This window comes from Cavia porcellus, unplaced genomic scaffold (assembly GCF_034190915.1).
Source record: "Cavia porcellus strain 051 isolate PalLab524CR breed Dunkin Hartley unplaced genomic scaffold, mCavPor4.1 scaffold_16, whole genome shotgun sequence".
NCBI classification, from domain to species: Eukaryota; Metazoa; Chordata; class Mammalia; order Rodentia; family Caviidae; genus Cavia; species Cavia porcellus.
This window is the reverse complement of record NW_026947499.1, coordinates 25,434,865-25,459,832: the sequence shown is the minus strand read 5'-3', so window position 1 is coordinate 25,459,832 and position 24,968 is coordinate 25,434,865. Positions and strand designations below refer to the sequence as shown.

Sequence of the window (24,968 nt, the reverse complement as noted above, 5' to 3'; positions counted from 1 at the left end):
TAGAATCCAAACGACTTTTTCAATGTGTCCCCCACCCACTGCTGTTTCTCCAGTGGAGAGTAACTTTTAAACAGTACTCGAGCAAGAATCAGACTCGTCCAGGCGTAGCAGAGCTGCAAACAGCCTCTGATCAACCAGGCCTCTCGCGTTCCATTCCAGAGGTGGGGGTGGGGATGAAGGGCTCGGTGCTGGCGCCCACCCCTGCAGGCACCTTGACAGAAGAGAGACCTCCTTGCCCGAATGGCTCAAACTCTTGTACCAAACCAGGGCACGTGGGCCCTGCAAACAAGACACGCACTGCCCTGGAACAGGTTGCAGCCACATTCCCGCCGAACCCTTGCAACCGCGCCGAGAAATGTCTGCCGAGGGAGGCGGGGTTACAGCGTGAGTAGGCGGGGCGTATCGGAGGGGGCGTGGTAGAAACCAAGGAGGGGCGGAGTAAGGATGATGGGGAGGAGCGAGACAGCGGGAGAGGGCGGAGCGAGGACCATGAGGCGGGGCAAAACTAGGGGAGGGGGTGTGACGAGGGCGACGGGGTGGACTGAGGCGAGGGGGCGGAGTGAAGGCGGAGATGGGGCGGAGAGAGGGAGGGGCGTACTCGGTCTTGGCCCCAAGGCCCCGCCTCCGCCGCAGGCGCGTCCGCCCCACCTTCCCGCTCCCCACAACGGCTACGAGGGCGGCAGCGGCCGAGCGCCGAGAGGGAGGGGAGAACGGGTCACGACGCTGCCGGGGCGGGGATAACCCCTCACGTGGAGCAGATGAAAGGGCCGCGGCGAGACGGCCGGGGGAGCCGAGCGGAGCCTGCGACCCACAAAGCCGCCGCCGCCGAGATGGGACTGTGAGGCGTCCGCCCGCTCTCGGTCCTCCGCCGGCCCGCGACTATGCCTGGCCGCGCCCGCCCTCCGCGCCCTCCCGCCGCAGGACCATGAGGCCGCGCTCGGGCGGGCGCTCAGGGGCCCCGGGCCGCCGCCGCCGCCGCCCCCGCCGCCGCTCCCGCGGGCCCCGCAGCCGTCGCTTGCCGCCGCCGCCGCCGCTGCCTCTGCTGCTCGGGCTGCTGCTGGCGGCCACGGGGCCAGGCGCGGCGCGGGCCAAGGAGACGGCGTTCGTGGAGGTGGTGCTGTTCGAGTCGAGCCCGAGCGGCGATTACACCACCTACACCACCGGCCTCACGGGCCGCTTCTCGCCGGCCGGGGCCACGCTCAGCGCCGAGGGCGAGATCGTACAGGTAGTGCCCGGCGCCCGGGCCCCGCACTGTCGCCACAAGATGGCCCCGGGGGCTGCGCCCGCCGACCCCGCCGTAGGTTGGATGGCGGGAGGGCGGACAGCGAGGAGGCCGGCGCATCTGTCCCGGGAGGGTCTGGGGTAGTTCTAGTGGGGGTCTGCGCACGTGGGGGTCCGGCCTCCTGCAGGTCCAGGCGCCGGAGGGAGACGCAGGGCCCGGCACCCATCCTGGGCTTGCGCTGGTTGCACATTCTGTCCGCCTCAGGTGGAAGTCCTGGGAACTACCTGTTGAATGCCAACTTTGGAAGGACAAGTGTTGCAAAGGATGGATGGCTTCTTTCAGGTCGCGGGTTTTGCTGCCCATTCCCGTGTGCTCATTTTAGGAGCTGGCAGGTTTGTCGGAGGTGCTACATACCATCGGGTTCTTTCCTTGGAACCTACTGCCAGCCTTATCTGGGCGCTGACCCTCCGGCTGGGCTCTGGACTGGCAGCTGCAGGCAGGGGACCAGGCAGAGCAGAGATCGGGGGTGCCCTGGAGTGGCGGTGGAAGGCAGCCCTCATTGCATGCCTCAGATTACAGAGGATGGGAGGGAGGCCGCCTGCTCATCCCTGGCCCAAGGACTAATGCAAAAAGGCCTTGCAAATCGGGAGCTAGGGTCGCTCACTGACGGGCCTCCACCTTGCTATACATGAAAGGAAGCGGGCTAAAGGAGAGTTTAAATTATGTCCATTATTTCGTGGGGGTTACGACTTTCAACTGAAACCCCGCGGATGGTTAGGTGGGTAGATTTCCCGCTCTCTTGGCTACGATTTTAATCAACTTGCTAGTAGACAGCCAGTATACTTTTGGCTGCTAACAAGCGTGTCTTTGGTGAGGGTGATCTGAAATGGTTAGTCTTTGAGCTTTTTGGGACCATGGCACGGATCCATGGCCTAAACTTCCAGATTCTATGTTTTACTGTTAAGGGGGGACTGTATGAAGTGACTACAGAGTGTGGATAGCTTTTCCTGTCCTCTTCTTTAGTATAGACTTAGCCCTCCGCGTGGCTAAGACAAGGAGCTGTGCAGCCTAGATCCTTAGAGGTGTGTCCTTATACAGCTAGGGAGGTACTTGTGCCCCTGATTAATCAGTATTGCCTTTAAGGGGTCCTTTCCCCCATTTTAAACTTACGCCTGGTAAACATAAGGGCAAGGGCAAGCATCCTGAGTTTTGTGACTGCAAATGTTAAAGGCTTGTGGGCTTTTGTCCTCATTATATTATTACTGGCTAACTTTTAGGTTTTAGAAAGAATGCTTTGCTGAAGATTCCTAATCCTAAGCATTTCGATTTCAAACTTCAAGAATAGTTTGAGTCTTAATCTTGCTCCTTGTGACACCTTGCCCCTCCTTGAGATGTTCACCATATCCGTATGGCTTTTTTTAGTGTTTTTTTTTGTTGTTGTTGTTTGGTTTGTTTGAGACAAGGTCTTTATTTGTAGTCCAGGCTGGCCTTGAACTCACTGTGTAGACCAGGTGATCCTCCTCATGGTTCAGTCTCCCAAGTGCTGGGATTACTCCCAAGTGCTTAGTCTTGTCCTTATAGTTTTAGAAATGTTTGATTTACAGCCTTCCAGAGAAGGAAAAGATGTCTTCATGTGACACTTCACTTTTGGAGGAGTCTATTGAAGTTTTCAATTTTTATCTGTAGTGTTTTAACTTGTACTCTTTCTCCATGGTAGTTTGTCTGGTGAGCTATCCATTATGACTAGTGCTGTGCTTTGGAGATAATCTTGGGTTCCATTTAATACAAAATTAGCAGTTTAAACACACTATTTGTAATTATTTTATCCTTGTGAGTAGAGAGATACTGTGTGAATTTGGCAGAAGGATCTATTCTCTTGAAGCTTTTTGAAGTGCTTATCTAACTTTTTGTAGTCCATTAGGCTAGGTCCCTCCCCCTCCAAAGTCAGCAATTGCTCAGGAAAGAAAAATGACTTAAATGGTATTTAATAAGTTTACCTGTTAAGCAATCACTAATAGGTGTCCTTAATTCCCTTATAACTGCTGTATTATTGGTAGGTTTATCTGAGGTGTCTGAATAGTCATTCCATGATAAAGCTTTAATAACTTTATTGTGGTGTCCAGCTCATTGAACTCTCAGTGTCCACAGATGGAGCACAGTGTAGCTTTCAGAACTGTACGTATACAAAGGCTGGCATGTTTTTAGTAGTTCTGCAAATATTGCTCCTGAAACAGTTTTTTTTGTTTGTTTGTTTTGTTTTGTTTTTTTTGTGCAAGGGTAAGGAAAACTGATGTTTTAGGGTCTACTGATGGGGGGGAGTATATATATATTAAATGATAAATGAGAAGTAGAAGAAAATTGGTGTTCAGCTAAGATTAATCATGTTTTCTAAGTACTGTAGAACTTTTCAAAACCATCTTTTATTTATTATCTAAAGAACTCTGCATGGTTTGCCATTAATGTTTTGTGGTCTTCATTTTTTTTCCTGATAATTAAAGCTAAATAATAGCACTATAGCATTGCTTTTGTTTGTTGGGTTCTGCAGCTTTATTGTTCTTGATTGAGGAGAAAAACTTGTTTGAAAGTCCCTCTCCTGAGCTGGACATGGTGGTTTAAGCCTGTGATTCCAGCACCAGAGGCTGAGTCAGAAGGATCATTGTTGGTTCAAGGCCAGCCTGAATTACATAGTGAGACCCTGTCTCCAAAAAAAAAAAGAGAAAAATTTCCCTCTCCTTTAAGAATTCTATAGTTTGTATTACTGGTCTTTTCTTTGCTATTATATGCCAGTGAAAGCATGTGTATGTATATCTGTTTATACAGTAGATAACCTAATCTTGTTTGCCTAGCTTCTTCCAATTAGAATACCTGTTCTGTCATTTGCATAAGTTAAAGTAGGGGAAAGCTTCTGTGTGTGTGTGTGTGTGTGTGTTGGGGCTGTGGGGGTAGGAATTCAAATTTTGGGGATTAGATAACAAAAATCTTGGTCCTGCTCTTCTGCATTTGAGGCTTGTATAACTATCCTGTCACTAATGTAGCCTGTAAGAAGATTTTTAAAAAAGATTTAAAATATCTCCATTTGTGAAAGTTGTGATGAATAGAATATGGAGGTATGAAATTCCATTAAAATTACCTTTATCATCTTATTCAAGATTTTAGTTCATTTGCATGTAAGAGTACCAGACATACTGTTTGAGTGCAGAGGGAATTAATTACACTTTTCCTCTATTTCTGGTGTGGAACTTTAAAGGATTCTCAGATATATTGATACATATTTTATCTTTGAACCAATTTGTTGCTGTTAATGAGATCATTATCTGAAACTTGTGGTCTTGGTTGTGTGCCCTACATGGTTGGTGATGTTAAATAAAGGCCCGATTAATCATTCGCTAGTGGTATGTGAATTGGTTGGACAAAGAAAATTTGCATTGCTAGAGATGAAAGATTGTTTTAAAAATAGAAATGCATTTTTCCCTTGAAGTTCAATATTTAGAAGTGCTTGAGAAGTTCATTTGTTGAAAGAATCGGAATGATAGGTCCTATGTAACTTTTAATGTCAGGCTTTCTGAATCCTAAGTTAAAGGTTGAATGAACTTGAAGCTGAGAACATTGAGAACTAAATTGATTTTTTTTGGCTTTTAGAGGTAGGTGGAGAAGTTGGCATATGTTAGAAAGTCTGATTGAGGCCCTAAATGTCCTTTATTAACTAAGGTATCAGAGAATAATTTTAGGAGAGTTAATTTCTCTGCTTTGTTTCCCTGTCAGTGTGTTTTTGCAGTTTAGCATTTGATCAAACACGTTCTTTTCATCTCCTTTTCAAATTAACTTACCACGCCTCCATCTAAAAATTGAACAGTTGCATGCTGCAGCTGACCTATATTTACACAGAATGGGATTGCTAACTTCTTGTCAGATGGGCTTTCATAGGTTAAAACCAAAATTTGAATTGATTTGGAGGTAAGATTAGGGTCATGTTTTATGGCCTTATAAATTATACTCTTGTTTTTGTATTGTATCTTGAAATCCGATGGGAATCACTTGTACAATTCTGCATAGGCATGAATGTGGGAGTGGGAGATGGGCAAAGGAAAAATAGTGATGCACCTTGCCAAGTGTGTTGTTTGCTTATCATATTCTGACATTAATTAATAAAGCGTTAGCAACTATTGTTAACCCATTTTACAGAGGAGGAAATTGAGACTGAGAAGAGCAAAAGGCAGGTTCACTTCCCTGATTTTGTACAGTTAAGAAATGGTCTAACTTGGGTTGAAACCCAGCTCAATCTAACCTCCTTGTTTTTGTTTTTGCCAAATAAGTAGAACTTTGCTGGTTAGGAGTTTGATATTAATTCGAATCTAATTTTTAACAAGGTACTACAGGAGTTCTTAACCTGAGGGTCACAGACTTCCAGGGCTGGTTGGTCCACGAACCTTTGAAATTATACACACATTCTTATGAATGGGCACTTTATTTTCCTGAAAAGGCATACCAGTTTATCTCTCGGATGATTCCATGATGCTTCTTATCTCAAGAGGAAAAGAGAAGTTCTAATCTAGTTATCAGATAGTCTGGTGCTACAAATTTGAGTACAGTGATGTGGGCCTCAGGCTGGCAAGAGTGGGAGAGAAGTCTGCAGGTTTGCATGCCTCTGTTGGGCATATTCACTTGACAGATATTTACCAAAGTTCTGTTTGATGCCAGACATTAAATTGCTGTGTCTTCAGGTGTGCAGTCTCTTAGGGAGATGGACATGTGCATGCATAAATGGTAATCTTTCTCAACTGGATTTTTTTCATAGAAATGAATCCTTAGGCCCAAAAGTGTTCATTATCTATAGTGAATTAATTTCTCTCCTGTGTAGTTATGCATCATCCTTGGGAGAAATGAGAAAATAGTCACTCAAAGAATTTTCTGTGTTTAAATATGCAGTATTTGGGGGAGTAGAGTGTAACTTCATTAAATAATGAAGAGGAGCATCTATCAGAGTCACGATGCCTTAAGAGCAGCTCCTTCCTTACACCTTTCTTTGTGGATCTGGTCCCCAGAGGGGTTTTTGCTCATCCCTGTACCTACCCTGAGATCCTTGCTAATTATCAGATACTTGATATTTATTGAATGATTGATGAATTTAGAGTAAACATCAGGTAGACAGTGAGTCTTTTTGGGTTGGATTACTTTTAGAGAATAGTATGTATTATAATGCCAGGTTGTATAAGAGTGATCTATGTGGAGTGCCTGCGTTTTTCAGCAGGGTACCTGGCATTGCAAAAATCTGAAGGTGTCCTTTCCCTGATAAAACACCTAAGTGATTGAGAAAGCCCTAATGTGGATAGCTGTTATGATGCTTGAATCCTTAATGTAACTGAAAGTAACTGTAATACTTGACAATAACTGCAAAGACTTGGTATTTAGAATCATCATTTTTGGGCCAGGGATATAGCTTAGCTGCATGGCGCCTACCTGGCAAGTGTGAGGTTCTGAGTTTGATTCCCAGCCCTCTCCACCCCCACAAAAAAAACTCTTAAGGAACTCATTATTTTTTGTTTTGTCTTTTTGAGACAGGATCTCACTGTGTAGTTCAGGCTGGTCTTGAACTCATGAGTGCTTCAGCTTCCTGAGTGCTAGGATTATAGGCTTGTGCCATCATGTCAGACCCAGAATTGTCACTCATCTAAAGATGTGCTATGTGAAATCTTGGTTTAAAATAGTGTTTCCCTACTTTGAGAATGTGGATTTGTATTCCTGACAAAAATGATATTTAAATCAATCTTCATAATCAAGAGAACCAAATACAATCCTCCAGAGAAGAAAAACCATTTGCCAAGGACCACATAGTAATGAGAGGAATGTCCCAGGATGAATCAGGTTCCCTGACTGGAGGTACTGCCATTGCTGTACTTGGGCAGAGTGTATGAGGGAAGTCAAGATGTAGACGTGTGAATTACGGTCAGGTGTGTAACTGAGGAAAGTCAGGCATTCTTTTAATTTACGTTTGGGGTCTTTCATTCTTTTCTTCTGCCAGAGTTTTGAAAAACAGCTAATGAAGCTGGGCATAGAGGCATGTACCTATAGTCGCAAGGTTTCCTGGGAGCCTGAGGCAGGAAGATTCCTTAGCCCTGGAGTCAGTCAGCCTGGGCAATGTAGAGACCCTATTTTTTTTTTTTATAAAGCTACTTATATCTATCTATCTGTCTATCTCTATTCATCAATTGAGGTATGCTCTCACTTTATCGTCCAGGCTGGCCTTGAACTCATTAGTAGCTCAGGCTGGCCTTGAACTTTTTGATGGTCCTCATCCCTCAGCCTCCCAAGAGCTGGGATTACAGGTGTGTGCACCACACCCGGACTTCTCTCTGTGTAGTGCACAGCATAACATTAGAGAAAGCTGAGAGTGAAGAGGTAAAATTAATTTTCAGAGTCACTGACCAAGTCAGTATTAGAGGTGAGAGTCAGACTATGGTCTGAATGAGCCTAGTACTTTTGTGTTTTCAGAAGACTGCTTTACTTGGCACTTTCTTATGATAAGATTATATGAACTGATGGTGATACTGAGATTTGAGTTTCACCCAGAACGATTGACTGAGAAATGATCTGCAACTTCAACTGAGAAACCCCCTTGTCCTCACAGAGTTCTGTTTCCTTCCTTCCTTTCTTCTTCTGCTTTTTTTTTTTTAAATCACAGAGGGCTCTAAATTGTTTTTTCCACTAAGAGTGGGGCTGCCAAGTTTGGGAAGAGGGACCAGTGACTTGAAGTATACAACTGTCACTCGATGGCACTTCCGTTGTTTTTTTGGCTATTAGGAAAGCTGGAACGGGTAAAGTGCTCTGGCATTTAGAGGGATTTCTGGTGTGAGGCACACCTCCTTCCTGTAGCTGACTTTTTAGAGTCATTCAGGAATCTGCACAGCTTTCTACAAAGAGGTCATGTCCCATGATTGTCACTTTTTTTTTAAAATTCACTTTTCTAACTTTGCAATGCTGCACATTCCCTAAATGTTGATTAAAAGACTATAGGAAGCTGAAGCTGTGGATTTTCTCTGTTCCTTCCTTCGGCAGACATTTAGTGATGCCCCCTACCCACCAGACATTTCGTGGGAAATGGCAGGGAATAAGACTCAGTCTCTGCCTACATACAAGTCATTGTAGGGTCAGACCCAGACGTTCCCTGGGACATGTCTTGCAGGTAGGCACAGCTTGTGGGACACTGAGGAGCCCCTGGGAGAGGGAACTTGGCCCTGTTGCTGAGCTTGGGCCTGGGCAGCCCCATTGTATGCCCCACACAGTGTGTGGATTGGAGCAGCCTGGCCTTTTGGACTCATTTTTGTCTCGCTTTGAGGTTAAAGCCGATAACCTTTTTGTGGAGACCTGCCTTTATACCTGCCAAACAGAATAAGTAGGAGGTAAAGAGTGGAGGCTTTTGTTCTATTTGTAACCTGAATGAGATGTTTTAAAATCTGATTTTTTGCAGCTCTGTTGACTCATGATAGTGTGAAAAGAATAAGATCAGCCAGCCCAAGGTGGTTCAAAGGAGAGCACTTTATTTTTATGACTCTTAAGATGTGTTGTAAGACTTGTTATTAATCCTCTTCTCTTCCCAGCAGCCAGAGTGATAGGATTGTTTAGAAACTGGATGTGAGAGTTGATTTGGTGGAAATAAATTGATGATCCTGAAAGTTTGATATGAAAACGTACGTTGGAGTGGGAACTTGTGGCCACCTGGAATGAAAGTGGCTACATTTCTACTAAAGGAGTAAGGGATGGCTCAGTTTTAGTTGTAAAATCCCATCTAGCGCTGTAAAAATCTGATTAAAATTTGATTTCCTCCTTGAGCTTGAGTTGATTTGAATGTGCTAAGTTGTCTTCAGGCAATTATTGAATTCTTACTGTACATACCAGTTTAGACAAGTAGTTTTTATGTATTCATGATATGGTTTGTAGCTTATAGATATTATTGCTCTGATTTTTCCTATACAAACTTGGGCTGTTGAATTAACATCACCTTAAAGGGGAAACTGAGGCAGGGAGCTTTAAAAAAGCTTCTTATTAGTGACACAGACCTGGGACTGAATTTGGGTCCTCTGAAGCCAAAGCTCATGCCCCACTTGCCTGAGGATCCAGGTGTATTTTGGTGAGATTCAGGCAAAAGTGTTAGAACTAACTCATTTTTTATTACCTATAAACTTTACTTTAAAAAAAATCCATAATTGTTTTTAATTGTAAAAATAACTTGGGTTTATTATATAGTACTTGGAAAGTACAGACAAATGTGGGAAGAATTTCTAGCATCTAGAAGCTTTTGTGTTTTGGGTGCTTTTTATAAGTGTTCTTCTTTGCTTTTATATAGATTTTAAAACATATAAAAACATTATATAGTACTTACAGCCTATGTCTACTTTGAATATTTTCCCATTAGCAAATACTTTGAAACATTTTTAGTGACAACATATTCTTATTTTCTGTTAATTTAAGTAATATGATGAAGAACATACTTTCTCTGTCTCTTGTCTATCTGTCTGTCTCTCTTTTTCTGTGGTGCTAGGGATTGAACCCAGCCCTTGTATATATCAGGCAAGTGCTGTACCACTGAGTTATAGTCCTAGCCCCTTTTTATATCTCTTGATTTTTGTTAGATGATTTCTAGAATTAGGCACATTAGGTATAAACATTTTTATGACTGCTTCTATTGTTACAGATTGTTCTTTGGAAGGTTGGTTCTATTTTATGTTTTCCTTAATGTACCCTGTCTCCAATGAGTTATATCTATTTCTTTTCTTACTTTTTTTTTTTTTTTTTGTACCAGGGATTGAATTTAGGACCTTGTGCTTGCGAAGCAGACCTTGTGCTTGCGAAGCAGGTGCTTGTGCTGCTGAGCTAAACCCCTGGCCCCTATTTCTTAAACAAAGAAGCATAAAAATAACAAAAACCTTTAAAAAGTGAAAGTATGTATATTCCTGGCATTTAATAAACAGTGAAATACTGGCATTACCCCTGTCATGAGACCTGAATTATAGTTAATACTGACAGATACCTTGGCATGGTATCTAAGTACTTGCCCTGTAGGTGTTTCTGAGCACCATTCAGGAATAGAGGCTACCTTTGTGTTCTGAGCAGAGACAAGGTGGTTCTCTGGGCATATGGCTATGCCTGAAGCCCTAGCGGAGATAACGTGGCATACGCACTGTGTTCTCTGTTCCCCGTGGCAGCAGATTGTTGCCTGGGAAGATGAAGCTATGTATGCTGTTTCCTGCTCAGTCTTTTTCCAAGCAGCAGGGTCTTTGCGTATGAATAGCCTGGGTTTGAAAAGTCTAATGAATCTGTCTTTGAATTCTGAGTGACATCTTCCAAAAGGTGGGCAGAGATGCTGGTAATAGAGTCGGGTACCAAACTGTCAGGGTTGCCTCTAAATAGCAGGCCTGTGGGTTGAAAGCAGTTTTTAGGTATTTTGTTTCATTCCTGTTAAATACCTAGAAATTTTATATACATATCAGCACTTGTTGAAAAATTAAAAGATCTGGCAACATGGGGTTCATGTTCCCATGTGGTAAGAAGAGCATGATGTGGTAAAGTGGCAGGCAGCTTTCTCTTTCAGAGGTGGCATTAGTCCTTCAGCTCACAAGTCTCTGTGACACTGCCCAGCTTATGCTGCCACTAACAGCTTCATGTATCAATGCCTGGCTCAGGCAGGCATTGGAATTTGTCATCCTTTCTGTCTCGGTAAGTGGTAAACTTGTCCTTGATTTTCCTTTCTTTCCGTCAAACATCCTGTGTTTTAGGTGTTCATTTGAGGACCTTAGGCACATCGGGTTATGCTGCTGGTGAAAGCCAAACTGCCCCTGATATGACCAGTGTGCTGCTTTCACGTTGGTATAGATGTGCCCGTTTTCTCTTCAATTTCTTGAAGGCTGGGATCTCTGAATATAGGTCTGTACCTTTATAAGGATCCGTGTCCCTTTCTTTTTGTTTTGTTTTGTTTTAAAATTACAAGAGTTATTTTTGAGCTAAAGAACACCTTGAAAATTGCATGATTCAGCTTTCCTTTTACAGTAAAGGAACTGTGGACACGGGCTTTCACAGCCTTTGGTTATAAAAGAGCTGGAATTAGAACTCAGGTCTTGTGCTTGCTTCATATATACTAGAACTCAGGGTCTCCTGGATGGTGATCTTTCTAGAAAGCATCCCACTTTGTTGACTGAGTTCCAGAAAATCTTCTATGAGCCTAGTGCTTTAGGAAATATCTGAAATGTCTTTCTTTTTTTTTTTTTTCCTCGAGATTAACTGACTGAATGAAATGTCTTTCTATGTGTTAACATTCCTGGTATACTTTCACTTGTATTATCTTGGTTCCTTTTGTCTAGAAGTGCATTTTGCCCCAGAAAGCTGTCTGTTATTTAGTGGTCCTTGTTGCTGAGATTTGTCGCATACTTGACACAGAATGCTTTTTTTTTTAAAATGCCTAATTGTGGGCTGGGGATTTAGCTCAGGGCTGGGGATTTAGCTCAGCGGCATAAGTGCCTGTCTTGCAAGCAGGCAGTCGTGAGTTTGATCCCGGTACCGGAAAAAAACGAAAAAGACAAAAAAAAAAAAAAAAAAAATGCCTAATTGTATATGTTTTTTCTTAAATCTGACATTGTGTTTATCATCTTTATGTGATTTTTGGAATATCATTTTGAGTACTCAAAAATGTGGTATCTTTAAAGAGTTTCTTAGGCTTGGGTTAGATGATGAACAGATAGCTAATGACGTAAAGAATGTTGTAAATTTGACTTACAAAACTATTTCAAAAGTTCAAGCAAGTTACTTTCTCTTGAGTCAAAAAATGGTAGTATCCTCAAAATGATGCTTGGTTTGCCTGACTCCTGTTGACTTTACTTCTTTATGCCCTGTGTTGCCTAAGCCATTTCCCATTCTCTTTCCTCCCATTAGCTCTTCCTTTTCCACCAGATTCTTCTTTTCAAGTAACCTCTGATCACATCAGTCCCTTGGTCAAATCTTTTGTGACAACCCCTTGTATGTTACTGCTTCAGTCTTTCTTGCTATTGGTTCTAATATAGACCTGTGTTTTTGCCCTTGTTTCCTGAATGGGTTCTAGGTGTTCCTTCCTTTGAGTTTTTCATTTTGACTCGCCCTTCTACTAAAATGTCTACCTCAGCATTCCTGATCCTTGTCTTTACTTTCTGTTCTTTTTATTCTCTTCTCGCTCTTCCACCTGCACACAAACTTTCAGTCCTTCATCAAGCCTTTCCAAATTCTACCAGCATGTTCCTTTGAGCCAGAACACTTTATACCTTTATTGTCTTGTGGGTAAAACTCTCAGGTAGTTACTGGACTGAAGTTCTTCTAGATTTTATTAATTTTAGGGGGATGCTAGTATAGCCAGAAAGACTTGACTCTTTGAAGGAGGACTTTCTATGATTGTAGTAGTATTTTCCAGTATTTCTTAGGCATGAGTGTGTTTTAGGGCTCTTCCAAATAGAACCTGGGCCAAGTTCTCAAAATAATTTTGCTTTCCCTGTGTTCTCCTGGAGATCTGGAGAAAAAAGGTTGAGTGAGACAATTTCTTTCCAGCCTGGTGTGTGACTGCCCTGGGTATATTGTTCCCAGCATACTGGAAAAGAGAATATCATAGCCTGACTTTAAGGATGTGTTTCATTTAAATATGTATAATATTTTGTATCATTTAAAATATTGGTAGTTTAGGAAGCAGCAGAAGTTACATGTAGTTCCAGAGTAACCCACCAGAGACAATTGTATGTGCTTCTAAATTTATACCATATGGTTTCCTCAGCAATATTTATCACACATGCATGTGGACCTTTGGGAATATTCCAGAATCTATGGATGAAATATTACTGTATTTCATTGGTGTTAGATGGTTTTCATGGTTGCCTTCCCATGGCATGTCCACTCCAGAACTGTTCTGGTGTCCATCAATAAATGTTACTCTCTTTCTTGTATCACCTCATAAGATAATATACATAGTTTTGAAGTTGTGTTATTAGGTATAAGTCAGTAGGGCACATATAAACTGGCTTATGGTATTAAATGTGCTGTATGGGTGATTTTAAGTTTCAGTGGCAGTGGTAATTTTTGCATTTCCTGACTCTTGTGTTTAAATTTGCAGTCTCAACATTGCATCACCATAGGTTTTCACAGTTAATGAATATTTATGTTGAGCTGGTTCTATATGAATGTGGTGGTTTCTTACTTGATTATAGCTTGGTGTGTACTGTGGCCAGGAGTGCCCTACAGACAACAGAGTTGGCACACGTCATAGCATGCCAAGCCCCAGCGGATGTGGTTAAGGACCATGGTGACTGGTGCCTTGGTTGTCATGCCAACCTTGTTTTTGGAAGGAGGTGATTCTAAAACAGCCATGGCATGGTCGCAGAACAGTTGTATATATTATAAGTAAAATTATTCCTTATAGGTGCCCCTACAAGAAGATGTTGTAGAACACTGTAGAATTCTTACTAGATATTGAGTAGCATTAATTTTTTTAATAATTAATTTTCTTTTGCAAAATTGTTTGTCCTTTTGTAAGCCTGTGGAAGTTACATGGTAGGTTTTTCATGTATATATGTCTTCTCTACATGCTGGAGGGTAAATAGAAAATTTTCTGTTTCTTAATATTGTAAGGCCCCATCTTCCAACCCACTAACACATTTTGCCATCTGGTAACATTACCTTAGTGATGCCTGGGAGAGGGAGAAAAAATATAAGAAAAGGGGAAAGAGTGGTAGGGGGACTTGTTCCTTCAGTTCTCTATTTGTCCCTACTTTTCCTTATCCTAAGAAGCCCTTTTGTCTATCTGTCTGTTCATCTGTCTGTTGGTAGTACTGGAAACTGAACCCAGGGACCTCATTCTGAGCTACATCGCCAGCTCTTTAAAAATTTTTTTTTTTTGTTTGTTTTTTTTTTTTTTGGTATCAGGGATTGAACTCATGACTTCATGTTTGCCAAGCAGGCACTTACGCTGCTGAGCTAAACTCTCGGCCCCCTTTTAAAATTTTTTATATTGAGACAGTATCCTGCTAAGTTGTCCAGGCTGGGCTTGAACTTAGGATCCTCTAACTCAGCCTTCCATAATGTAGGGATTATAGGCTTGAGCTACTGGTCACCCAACATCTTTTGTGTGTGTTTGTGTGTATGTATAGTTTTGGGGGTTCAACTCAAGGCTTTGTGCATATTAGGCAAGCACAAAGCTATACCTACCACTGAACTATACCTTCAGCCCCACTCTTCCTGGATATCAGCAAAGACCATGGTCAGAGATATGTCATCTGTAATTGGGATGTTAGGTTGCCTTGCTCTTGAACTTTGGCAGTTAGAGCTGTGATAGGACCTGGACCTGTATTTAGCATCCTGTTGCAGTATTGTGTGCAAATGATGTCCTGTGTGATTAGTTCTGCAATACTTGGTGTTTTACAATAAAATGTCAGAAAGGGAATTAATCAGGCCTAGTAAACCAGATTCCAAAATTTAGAGCAGACTAGAACTTGCAGGTATCCTCAGTTGTTCTAGCTCCTCTCATAGTGTGAGACCTAGCCGTAAGAGGCTGCAACCTGTCCAGTTTCAATAGCTCAGGTGGTGTGGTGGTGTGGAGGGCTTGTCCTTTTAAGCCTTATTACACACATACATAAAAGGTAATTTCCTCTTCCTTTGATTAGAAACTTCATTCTGAAAAGAGATTGATTAATCTTGGCTTGTTGACTTGAAGTCAACTCTGACATTCTCCATTAGAATGTAATTTTCAGGGCAGGGCTGATGTATTCTTTTAGCATTCCTCACTCTAAATTAAAGGGCTTTTTTGTGCACATTTTGAAAAGGTACATGACTTCTGTTTGTGAATCTAATATGAGGACACATGTGAACAGTACTCCTTAGAATTGTATAGATAGTAGTGTATAAGCCTGGTACTCTCAGGGTGTTCCTTTCTCTCTCTGTTGGCAGATGTGGCACGTTTTTACAAGTTCCTCCTTCTCCAGTGCTTCCCATCAGCAGTTTTGATTTGCTGTTTCTGATTTTTGAGGTCCTTTCCTAGCAAGACAGAGTCATGTTAGGACTGTGTGATAGCAAGGAGGTATTAAGAATTTAATATGTGGGGGCTGGGGAGTTAGCTCAGCGGCATAAGCACCTGCCTTGCAAGCAGGTGGTCGTGAGTTCGATCCTCGGTACCGATAAAAATGAAAAAGACAAAAAAAAAAAAAAAAAAAAAAAGAATTTACTATGTGGATTCTTGGCATCTGCTGTGTTCTCGCTATATAATACTGGCTGGCCTTGAATGCACTGTGTAGCCCCAGGCTGGCCTCAAACTCATGGCAATCCTTTTGCCTCAGCCTCCCAAGTGCTGGGATTATAGACAGGCTGTACCATGCCCAGTTAGGTAGTCATTCTGTGGGGCAGAAATTGCATCATCATTTTGTGGGAGGAAAATACACATATATTCCTTATCACCAACTTTCAGGTTAATTTTTGGAATGTAACTATAGATTTGCATGTAAGTTGTCTTTTGTTCTTATAACTATACCTCTTACCCAGTTGTATCTGAAAAGAATGTTGGGAGAACACTTCTGTGTTGCCAGACATTGGCATGACTTTTAGGAACAACAGTTTTCAGATTCGCTTTGCAGTTACTCAGTGTTTACCAGGTCCTTCAAGCACATTGTAAGCTCTGCAGAATGAAGTAGTTCTGGGTTTTCTTTGGTGATGGGAAGGGCAGAGGCAGAAGAGTACCAACCAGTTTGGGGCTAGTTGTTGGGTTTGGATGCTGAAACTACCAGTCACCTGTGGGTAGGTGACTTTGCTTCTCTGAATCTCATTTTCTTCATCATGTCAAAGAGATAAATCTTTCTTTGACTTTTGGAAAAGACTGCATGAGTTGTGAACAGCAGGCAAATGGTATTCAGTCATGAGGAGAATATAACTGAAGAAAATAACATGCATAGTTTCCTGATATTCCTCATGTATACCTAACATTTATGTTGTGGTTCTCAGATGGTTAAAAGTTTTTGTTCCAGAGTAGTTAGTAGCTTACAGAGGTTTAAAGAATCTCAAAATACTGCTCATTGAGCAGAGAAATAGTCATACTATGAAATTTTTTTTTCTTTTTAATATGCTGAGTGCTACCCTACTTGTTGTATGTACCTTTTCTCCTGGTGTGGGAACTATGGCTCCCCAGATTAGGTTTGAAGCATCCAGGCTCTTCGTGTCTCTCATCGTTTGTCATTCACCTCCATGTACCAGGAGGAGTGCTTTGCTGCAACCCCACCTGCTCAGACCTACTCCTTACTCCAGATACATACATAGCACTCAGCTGGACAGGAGCAACAAGTCCCATGTGCTTCTAAGCCTGCCTGCTTATTGTTCCTGAACCACATGGCCTTCTTTTGGACACGACTACTCTGAAGGAAAGCAGGGTGGTTGATTGTGCCTGGCCAGAGCATATGGAATGCTGTGATACATTAAGTCCACGGTCTGGGGGCCTAATTATTTGGCAGGCACAAATGACTTTGGTCCTTGGTTTGATCTAGTATGTGATTTTGCCAAAGCAAATACTTTATTAATCTTAACTCCCCAAGTTAAATACATTGATTTTTTTTCTAAAAATGGAAATGATTAGAGTGTATTTTAAAAAAAAAATCTCTCTCGCCTACCCTCCTTCCACCAAAACTGGGTTATGCATTCCTCTCTGTGAATGGAGAAGATGATTTCCATTGCTGTCTACCTCCTTCTGCTGGATTCCTGAAACCTCATGATGGAAGGATGTCCCCTCTCTGAAGGGGTGTGAGTGTGAATGTATACATGTGTTTTTCGAGGAGCTTCTATTTCTTCTTCCTTCAGGGTCAAAGAAAGAATGGAACTTTCCTCATAGTGTACTCATCTTGGTTTCCTCGGAATGCAGAAGGACATGTGCAAGGAAAACGGTTGAGTGACTCTTGTTAGTGACCTTGCATATAACTGTAATTCGTGTGGTATGAGTGTAAGCAATTGAAGTTGGTAGAGCCTCCCACCTGGCACACTGCATCTGTCCTCAGAGTGTGTTGAAAAAAGGGCAACACACAAGGTAAAATCCACGCAGGATTAGAAGGTGAGCTTATTCTTATCTAACTAGGGGGAAAAATGGCTTTAAATAAGCAACCTAGCCTCACCTCAGGAAATATTTCTTGATTTATCTCCTCCTCTTTCCTGTTCACATGGTTTCTGCCTTTAGGTCTGAGTTGACCTGTTAGGATTTATCAGCTTTGAAGTTGCAAGGTACTATTTTAGTTCTTTTCTTTCATATTGCAGGTTTTGAGACCGATTTAACTAGATTCTGGAGAGAGCTTACTTTATAGCATTCTTAAGAACTCTGACAATCTTGAAAGAGTTAAACTCTAATTAGCTCATTCCTAAGGTATTTAATGCCCTTATTAAAACTCAACTGCTTGTTCACTTTTTTCTTTAGTGAATCAGATTTCTTAGAGGAGCTGAGCCTTCACTCCTCAGATCACAGGCTCACATGTTGAAGCTGGCAGTGCTAGAGGCTAGTTCCTATCTATGTGACAGCATTTTTAATTTAACAGGACCGCCTTTGATGTTTCCAAATATTTATAGGCAGCTTTAGATCATTTCAGTGTGTGCTTGCTTTCTCTCTTTCTCTCTGTCTTTCTCTCAGTTGAAGCAGAAGTTCTTCCTCATGCAATAGCCTTCCTTTTATCCTGTTAGTTTATTTTTGTTTCCTTTGCAGCTTTGGTGAAGACTCTTTGGCTGCATTCACACACATGAGGTTGACCCTTCTTTTTGCTTCTTTGGTAAAGGCCATTTCTCTGTGTTATCCTGCCTGCTTCAGATTGCTTGAGGCATTTTTGTTGCTCCCTTGACTTTCTCCTTTGTCCCTCAACTTTCTAGAAGCTAAATGCTTTTTTAATTTGGTTCAGGAATCTGTTTTCTGGCTGATCTTAAACCTGTCAGGCCAGCATTGAGACCTGAGCCACGTGTGTGAAGGTTACTCTGTATGAATGACTAGGCAGCAATGTCTTCTGCCTGCCTATATTATCCAGGCCTTTATAAGCTATAACTTATGGTGGACTTTCAGCAGACACTGTTGCACCTGGAACAGGAAATTCAGATACAACTCTCTCTTGATCATTGCAAGTTTGTTCCACTTGGGCTCTGCTGAATTTCTTGGCTGACAGTAATAGAAAATCAAACTCTTTTGTCTCAAGAATGGGAAAAACAAAGCTGCAATGTAGATTTATTAAGCCAGTAAGAAGAAGAAGGAAATGTTGTACCAATCAAAACAAATGACAAAACAGAGGACAGTGATTTCTCCAGCCTGGGCTCTAGGTAAACATTCTGCTTATGAAACAATCGTTATTGAACCCTCTCTTGCTGTTGCTTACCTGGCTGGCCCTGGCAAGCAGAAGCCCAGAACATTTCATGACTTCCTGCCTCATTGCTGGCTCTGCCTTCTACTAGTACATGAAAGCTTTGTAAGGCTGAAGGTCACATAGGTAGTTAACGAAATGTTTGAATGAACAAATACTGTATGTTTGACACTGCTTGTCTCACAAGCTCCTCAGGGGATTCTGAATGATAAAGAGTCTCTGTCTTTTTTCTTTTTTGTTTTGTTTTGTTTTTTGCTTTTTTGAATGAGGACACCAGTGTGCAGAAAGGTCCAATATAATGAGTGAATTGAGAAGCTGCCTAGAGCTCAGGACTGTGTTTATTGACTCACCATAAGATAGGTTTGAGGTAGGCAAATACAGTGGCAGTGTGTTAATCACACTGGTTAAAATGCTCCTTAGGCTGAGCTTGGTGGCATACATCTGTAATCCTAGCACTTGGGAGGCTGAAGCAGGTGGATGGCCATGAATTCAAGTGCTTCCTGGACTGTGTAGTAAGTTTAAGGTCAGCCTGCACTACATAGCAAGATCCTGTCTCAAAAAGCTAAAAAAAAAAAAAAAAAAATGCTCCTTAGCATAACATCTATTGTGTGTTGTGACAGTTCAGACCTGACTGGGCTCTTGCCATGCTAGGGGCCCAGGAATGAAGAGCACGGCTCAAATCAGATTATGTTTGTATCCCAGCTCTGCCACACCAGCTGTATGATCTTGGCTAGGTCACCCAAACTCTCTAGACTTCTATTTCCTCATCTGTAGCATGAGTCAGATAGCTTATACCTCCAAAGAATTACAAAAATTAAATGCGATAATATATATATAAGGTGTACACCAAATGCTTAGTGTGTTAGGATCAGTGACAGTTGCTGGTACAGAATTGTCGTCATCCAGGAGTTCAAAGTGCTGTGAGGAGACAGATAAATCTGTCTTCAGAAGACAGGTTGGCAGTTATAGTAGAGATACTCTGATTTTTAGCCAGGGACCAAAGATAGAGCCATTGGCCAGTTTTGTAAGCTTTCTTTTGGCAGATACATACTGAATACATAGTCTGTGCAAGTTGAATCCATTGAAGCATACTGATCCTGACCCCTTCCCAATTTTCTGTTTTCCTTGTTAGGGGAATTTGAGCTTAAATGTTAATTGCCACCTGAATAAAGATTTCCTGGAGTCATTTTCACATCACCCCCCCAAGGTGCTGAATAGTGTAGCATACTCCATTCACAGTTTATCTTCATAGCCTTGTTTTATCCTTCAACTGTTATTTTAATCTTATTTAATTTTTCCTAATTTTTGTGGTCTCTTCTACATGAGACTTTTATGATTCTTGAGAATATACCAACAGCTCGCCAAGGGAGCAGGTGGTGATCGTTTTATTCCCCACAGTGCCCAGATGGTGTCCGTGGCTTCTTGTGATCTGGTTCCATGGGGATTTGTTGATAAGATTTTTGCTTTGATTTAGTTTTCCAACGTATTGCCATATTCAGATTCAATTACTGACATTGAGATGTTTTTCTCTGCAGAGTTTCACTGTAGAGTTTCATAGATCATTGGCTATTTTGAAAACAAGCCTCATTTTGTATAGCTCCAACCCCTTTCTAAGTAGTGAGGGTGATTGTGCGAAACCTCTTCTTTGCCCACAGTGTGTTGTATAGAGTGGACTTTAGTATACTTTACTTGTTGAATTGCTTGAAAACATACTTAATTTAGAACAAAAGACACAATTAAAAGGTAGTGATTGTCTTTGTATTAAGAACCCAAATAAACATTTCTCTAAAATAGATTTAAGGACATTTTTATGTCTTTCCTCTTGAGTTTGGGAAGTTTTGGTGAGAAGTGCCTGTTTTTAAGTGGTTTTTGTTTTCAATACATTGTTGTTTCTAGCTAAGTTAATTCTCTACTTCTATACTGTGAAAATAGTGTTAATTTTGATTTAGCTCTGTTTGGAGGGATCACCGGGGTTGGTATATCTATTCAGCCATGGTAACTATGCTTTATTTAATAGCACATTTAACTTCATGTTAGAACTAACTTCAACTAAACTGATTGGTTCCGAAGAAAGCAGCATGACTTCAGGCATCTCTGGAAGCAATTGAGAATAAAGTGAGGGCCAACTTCCTTTTCAGAGGATCCTCAACAGCCCTCTACATTTACTTAATCACTTTTTGGGCATCTTGGTGGCTTATTTTTGTCCTTGGTGCATGGCAAACAGTCATGCTGTAGATAAGGCAGTATGTCAGGGAAACATCTTGACATAGTGCTGGGTCATATGCAAATCTCTTAGAATGATATGTGGCAGTCACTGGCTAGCAAAGTTTGAACAAAAAGAATTCCAGGAGGATTGGATTAGTATCATTGAGGCTATATGAGGAGGTATTTGCCTTTTCTAATACTTCCAGAGCATCGTTTGTCCCATGTCATATAGGGCATGTCCACCTCCTTCCCTCTTTGGCTGTCAAAACTAGGAACAGAAGCAAAATTCTTTTTGCATTGACTTTCCTTAGTTGAATTGGTAGATGCACAATCAATTAGATGGTTTGGTTTTGCTAAAGAAAAGACTGCTTTGATAATACAGTGATAGGATCTATATGTTCAGTCTAGGTTTTTATTTTTATTTATTTATTTATTTTTTGTCTTTTTCCTTTTTATCGGTACCAGGGATTGAACTCAGGACTGCCTGCTTGCAAGGCAGGCACTTACGCGCTGAGCTAAATCTCCAGCCCCCAGTCTAGGTTTTTAAAAGGTGATTAAATTTATCTGAGTGAGGAGCCAAGATGAAGTTGATGGTTTGTTAGAGACCACTCACTGGCCCCAGTTGAGCCCTAGAGTCTTAGTTGGGATTTTTAGGTATACTTGGGTGAAGCCTTTTTTGATTTTTGAACAGCTTTATAAAGCTCTGAAAGCCTGTTCTAGTCTTAACTCTTTGTTGCTGCCTTCAGCAAACTTGCTCTGTGGGATTGGGCAAGAGTCTGGAGCCAGTAGCTTTTGAACCCTGGACTTTCCTAGAGGCTTCATGTTGAACTAGTTTACCACCTCTAGTATAGATTCTTCCATTTAGTTCAGGACGATTTCTAGTGAAAATCATGAAACCCAAGCTTGCTCTTTGTAGGTATAGAATGATTATTTAACTCAGGTCTCTGTGTTTTTGTTCCTAGAAATGTCATTCAGTGAAGAGAAGAAAGCTTATTTTTTGACTTGCCTGGGCATTGGAGAGTTGTCGTCTTGATTGCATATAAAATATGTAATATAGTTAATGTATATAAGTAATAAAATTTCCTTTATTTTTTATATTTTAACTTATTAAATTACCATACAGAATAATATAATAAGGCCAAATTTTTTATTTTTACTAGTATATGTTTGCCTTTTTTTTTTTTTTTTTATTGGTACCGGGGACCGAACTCACGACCACGTGCTTACAAGGCAGGCGCTTATGCCACTGAGCTCCCCAGCCCCATATGTTTGCAATACATAATGATTACACTTATTGTGAGGAGTTGACACGTATATAACTTCTTAATTCTATTTTCATACCTATCTTCTTCCCTCTTTTCCCCTTCCCTCCATCTTTTGGTCTCTTTCCCTTTTAATGAGCCCAAATTTAATAATTAAATAAGAAAACGTACATGTCTGCTTACTGACAGTAAATGCTTGTCTTCACACACGAGGCAGGTTGAAATGTTAGCGGTATTCACCATGTTTTAGTTGCTGAATTGCACAAGCCCATATAGTCTGATACATGTGGGTTTCAGTTAGACTGTGTGCAGCAGGGGTAAGAGATGGGTTAGCCTGTTCTCTGCCTTCCCTTTCACAGCGTTCATTCAGTGGTTGTCTGTGCAGTCAGGTCAAGCACTGTGTAAGTCATGAAAAGTATCGTTAAAACGCACATAGTCATGCTGAAAATCAGTAACCTCATGGGGCTGTATTTCTAGCTGTCTAAAGCTCCATGTGGTGTGCATGGACTGCCAGTTAGAGATACCTGGAGTTCATGTACTTTTGGATGAAATCTAATTTGTATTGGGAGCCTCGATCTGTCCATTAGATTTTGGATCCAAAAGAAAAAAAAAAAGGAAAGTAACTTTAATGCTTTTTTCTCCTTGTGGATGTAGGCAGTCCTGGGCCTGTTCATTATGGTCCATCTTGCTAATGTCTTCTTGGGTATGAATGTGAGGAAGACTGCAGAAAGGCTTTGGATGTTTCACGTGTTTCTGGCCTCTGTCTCTTTGCCTTGAGTTTCATTTCTTACTGCCATCTTTTTCCTAGAGAGAGTAGGATGTGGGGCGTGATGTTTTTGAGTAGTGCTCACAGAATCACTGCCAATTTCCTCTTGAGTATATGTTAGGGTTGGGCTTTTGGTCCTGTGGGAGAGACAGGATGTGTTCCTGAAATTGTGACAGTATAAAACATAATGGGCTGAGTGCCCATGCTTTGGGCCAAGAGAAAATGCCTAGAAATCAGTGAAGGGTCCTGGGGTGGACCCCTAGCTGAGTTCTTAAGGGAAATGTGTGTTTAGATCTACCCTGACTGTGGACAGGCAGTGGACAAAGCAGTTTTTTGCAGAGAACCAGGCTGCTTGGCATCTAGCTTTTATCTAGCTTTGTAGACTGGGAGGCTACTTGGCGTGGAATGTGCTCATGGCACAGTTGGGAAAAAGGAGTGATATGTGAGGTATGTTGGAACCAGGAATTATAGCTGATCTGCTTCCTGGTCTGGTTTTTTGGTTTGTTTATTTATTTATTTATTTATTTAGTGGTGCTGGGGATCAAACCCAGGGCCTTATGCATGTAAGCCAAGAGCTGTACCATTGAACCATATCCCAGCCCCTCCTGCTCTGTTTTAAAAGTGGAATTTGAGGAAAGATAGCTTCCCTGACCCTCAGTCCCCACGTCTGTAAACTGGGGGAATGTATGGCTCCTTGGTAAGATTCCTGGAGGCGTGGGAGAGGGATCTACAGCTGAATATCAGTAAGGTATCTGCAGTTGGGAAGAGGAGTAGGAAAAGCACTCAAACTGGGGAATCAAAAAACAGAAAGAACTTCAGAGGGTAAGAGATGGATGGTTTTGAATCTTAAAGAAGAGTGACTTCAGGGGCTGGAGATTTAGCTCAGTGGCATAAGCACTTGCCTGCAAGCATGAGGTCATGAGTTCGATCCCTGGTACCAAAAAAAAAAAAAAAAAGTGGTGACTTTTGTATAGAGACTAGTGGAGCCTACAGCTGGAATCAGTTGACATCCTGATTTTTTATGCAATTTTTTTATGACACACCCTCTATCCTGCTCCATATTGTACAGCACAGATTACAGTTGTAACAGTCATTGCACAGCAGCGAGAGGACTTATTTGGGGGCTGTTCCCCAGCAGTTACTCCTCCCATGGAAAAACCTGGAATGTTAAGGGAGTAAGTGATGTTCTAGTGACAACCTTGAATTTACTGTATTAAAGATAAATAAATTACTTTGGCCTTTAACTGTTAGTAGTAACAAATTGCTCTCTATCCATACCCTTGACCATTCATGACACCTTTGGGAAAAATTGCTGTTGTGGCATTTGACCTTGCCTAGCACTTTTAGCTTTTAAAAAAGAAATCATGATCGTGTAGAACCTTCTGGGGAGCAGTTTTTCAGCTGTTTTTCAGGTTCTGTCCATCATCCTGTAGGCCTCATTTGTTGATTGTCCGGGGCTTCAGCAGTGAGATTGTGAGTGTGCCTCATCCTGAGCCAGGTTCACTAGTATTAGGCAATAGAGTAATAGACTGGTCTGGACATTTTTTTAAGTTATTGACAGGTCTTACTGTGGCTTTTCTAAATGAATGGGGAATATATTTTTCTAAATAAAGCCTGTGAGCCAAATGAGCCACACTGGGATAAACTCTGTTTGTTTACAAATTATGTAAGAGAAGGGCCCAGCCATTAAATTCTTCTGAGCCAGAATTCCTACCCATCTTCAAAGTTGTGATGAAACTAAACAAACACTTTCCACAGGAACTAACTCCTGCCTGAGAAACGGGAGCAGATGCTCCTGAGAGGCCTTCAGCAACTTTGGAATGTTTAAAGTAGAAATATGTAACCAAGGTGAAGTTGTTCCAGAAACATTGCTTGCTCTAGCCAGGACCAAGGCACATGTCAGCTTTTTTTTTTTTTTTTTTTTTAAGGGCAAGAGGTGCAGAATGAAATGGACCATTACAGCAGAATTTTCTCTAGAACACTTATGTTGGGTTTTTATCTTACTCTGCATCTCACAGTATCCACTCCTTGTGACCTTTATTCTTTCTGCTTAACTTAAAAAATTTTTTTTGATTCTTATCTCTTACCATAGCTATGCTGGATTGCATCTGGAGATTAAGGAACCATTCTTTTAACTGAAGTATTTGATG

The 24,968-nt window shown here is 41.6% G+C and overlaps 1 protein-coding gene across 1 annotated transcript in view; it reads left to right on the top strand.

Moving 5' to 3' along the window:
* Positions 1 to 639: 639 nt before the first annotated feature.
* Positions 640 to 24,968, top strand: part of Znrf3 (zinc and ring finger 3) — a 157,035-nt gene continuing 132,706 nt past the window's right edge. Inside the window, exon 1 of the mRNA XM_003478026.4 lies at positions 640 to 1,225. Within this exon, the coding sequence (XP_003478074.3) occupies positions 926 to 1,225 (300 nt within the window). The 5' untranslated portion in view covers positions 640 to 925. The remainder of the gene's footprint in view (positions 1,226 to 24,968) is intronic.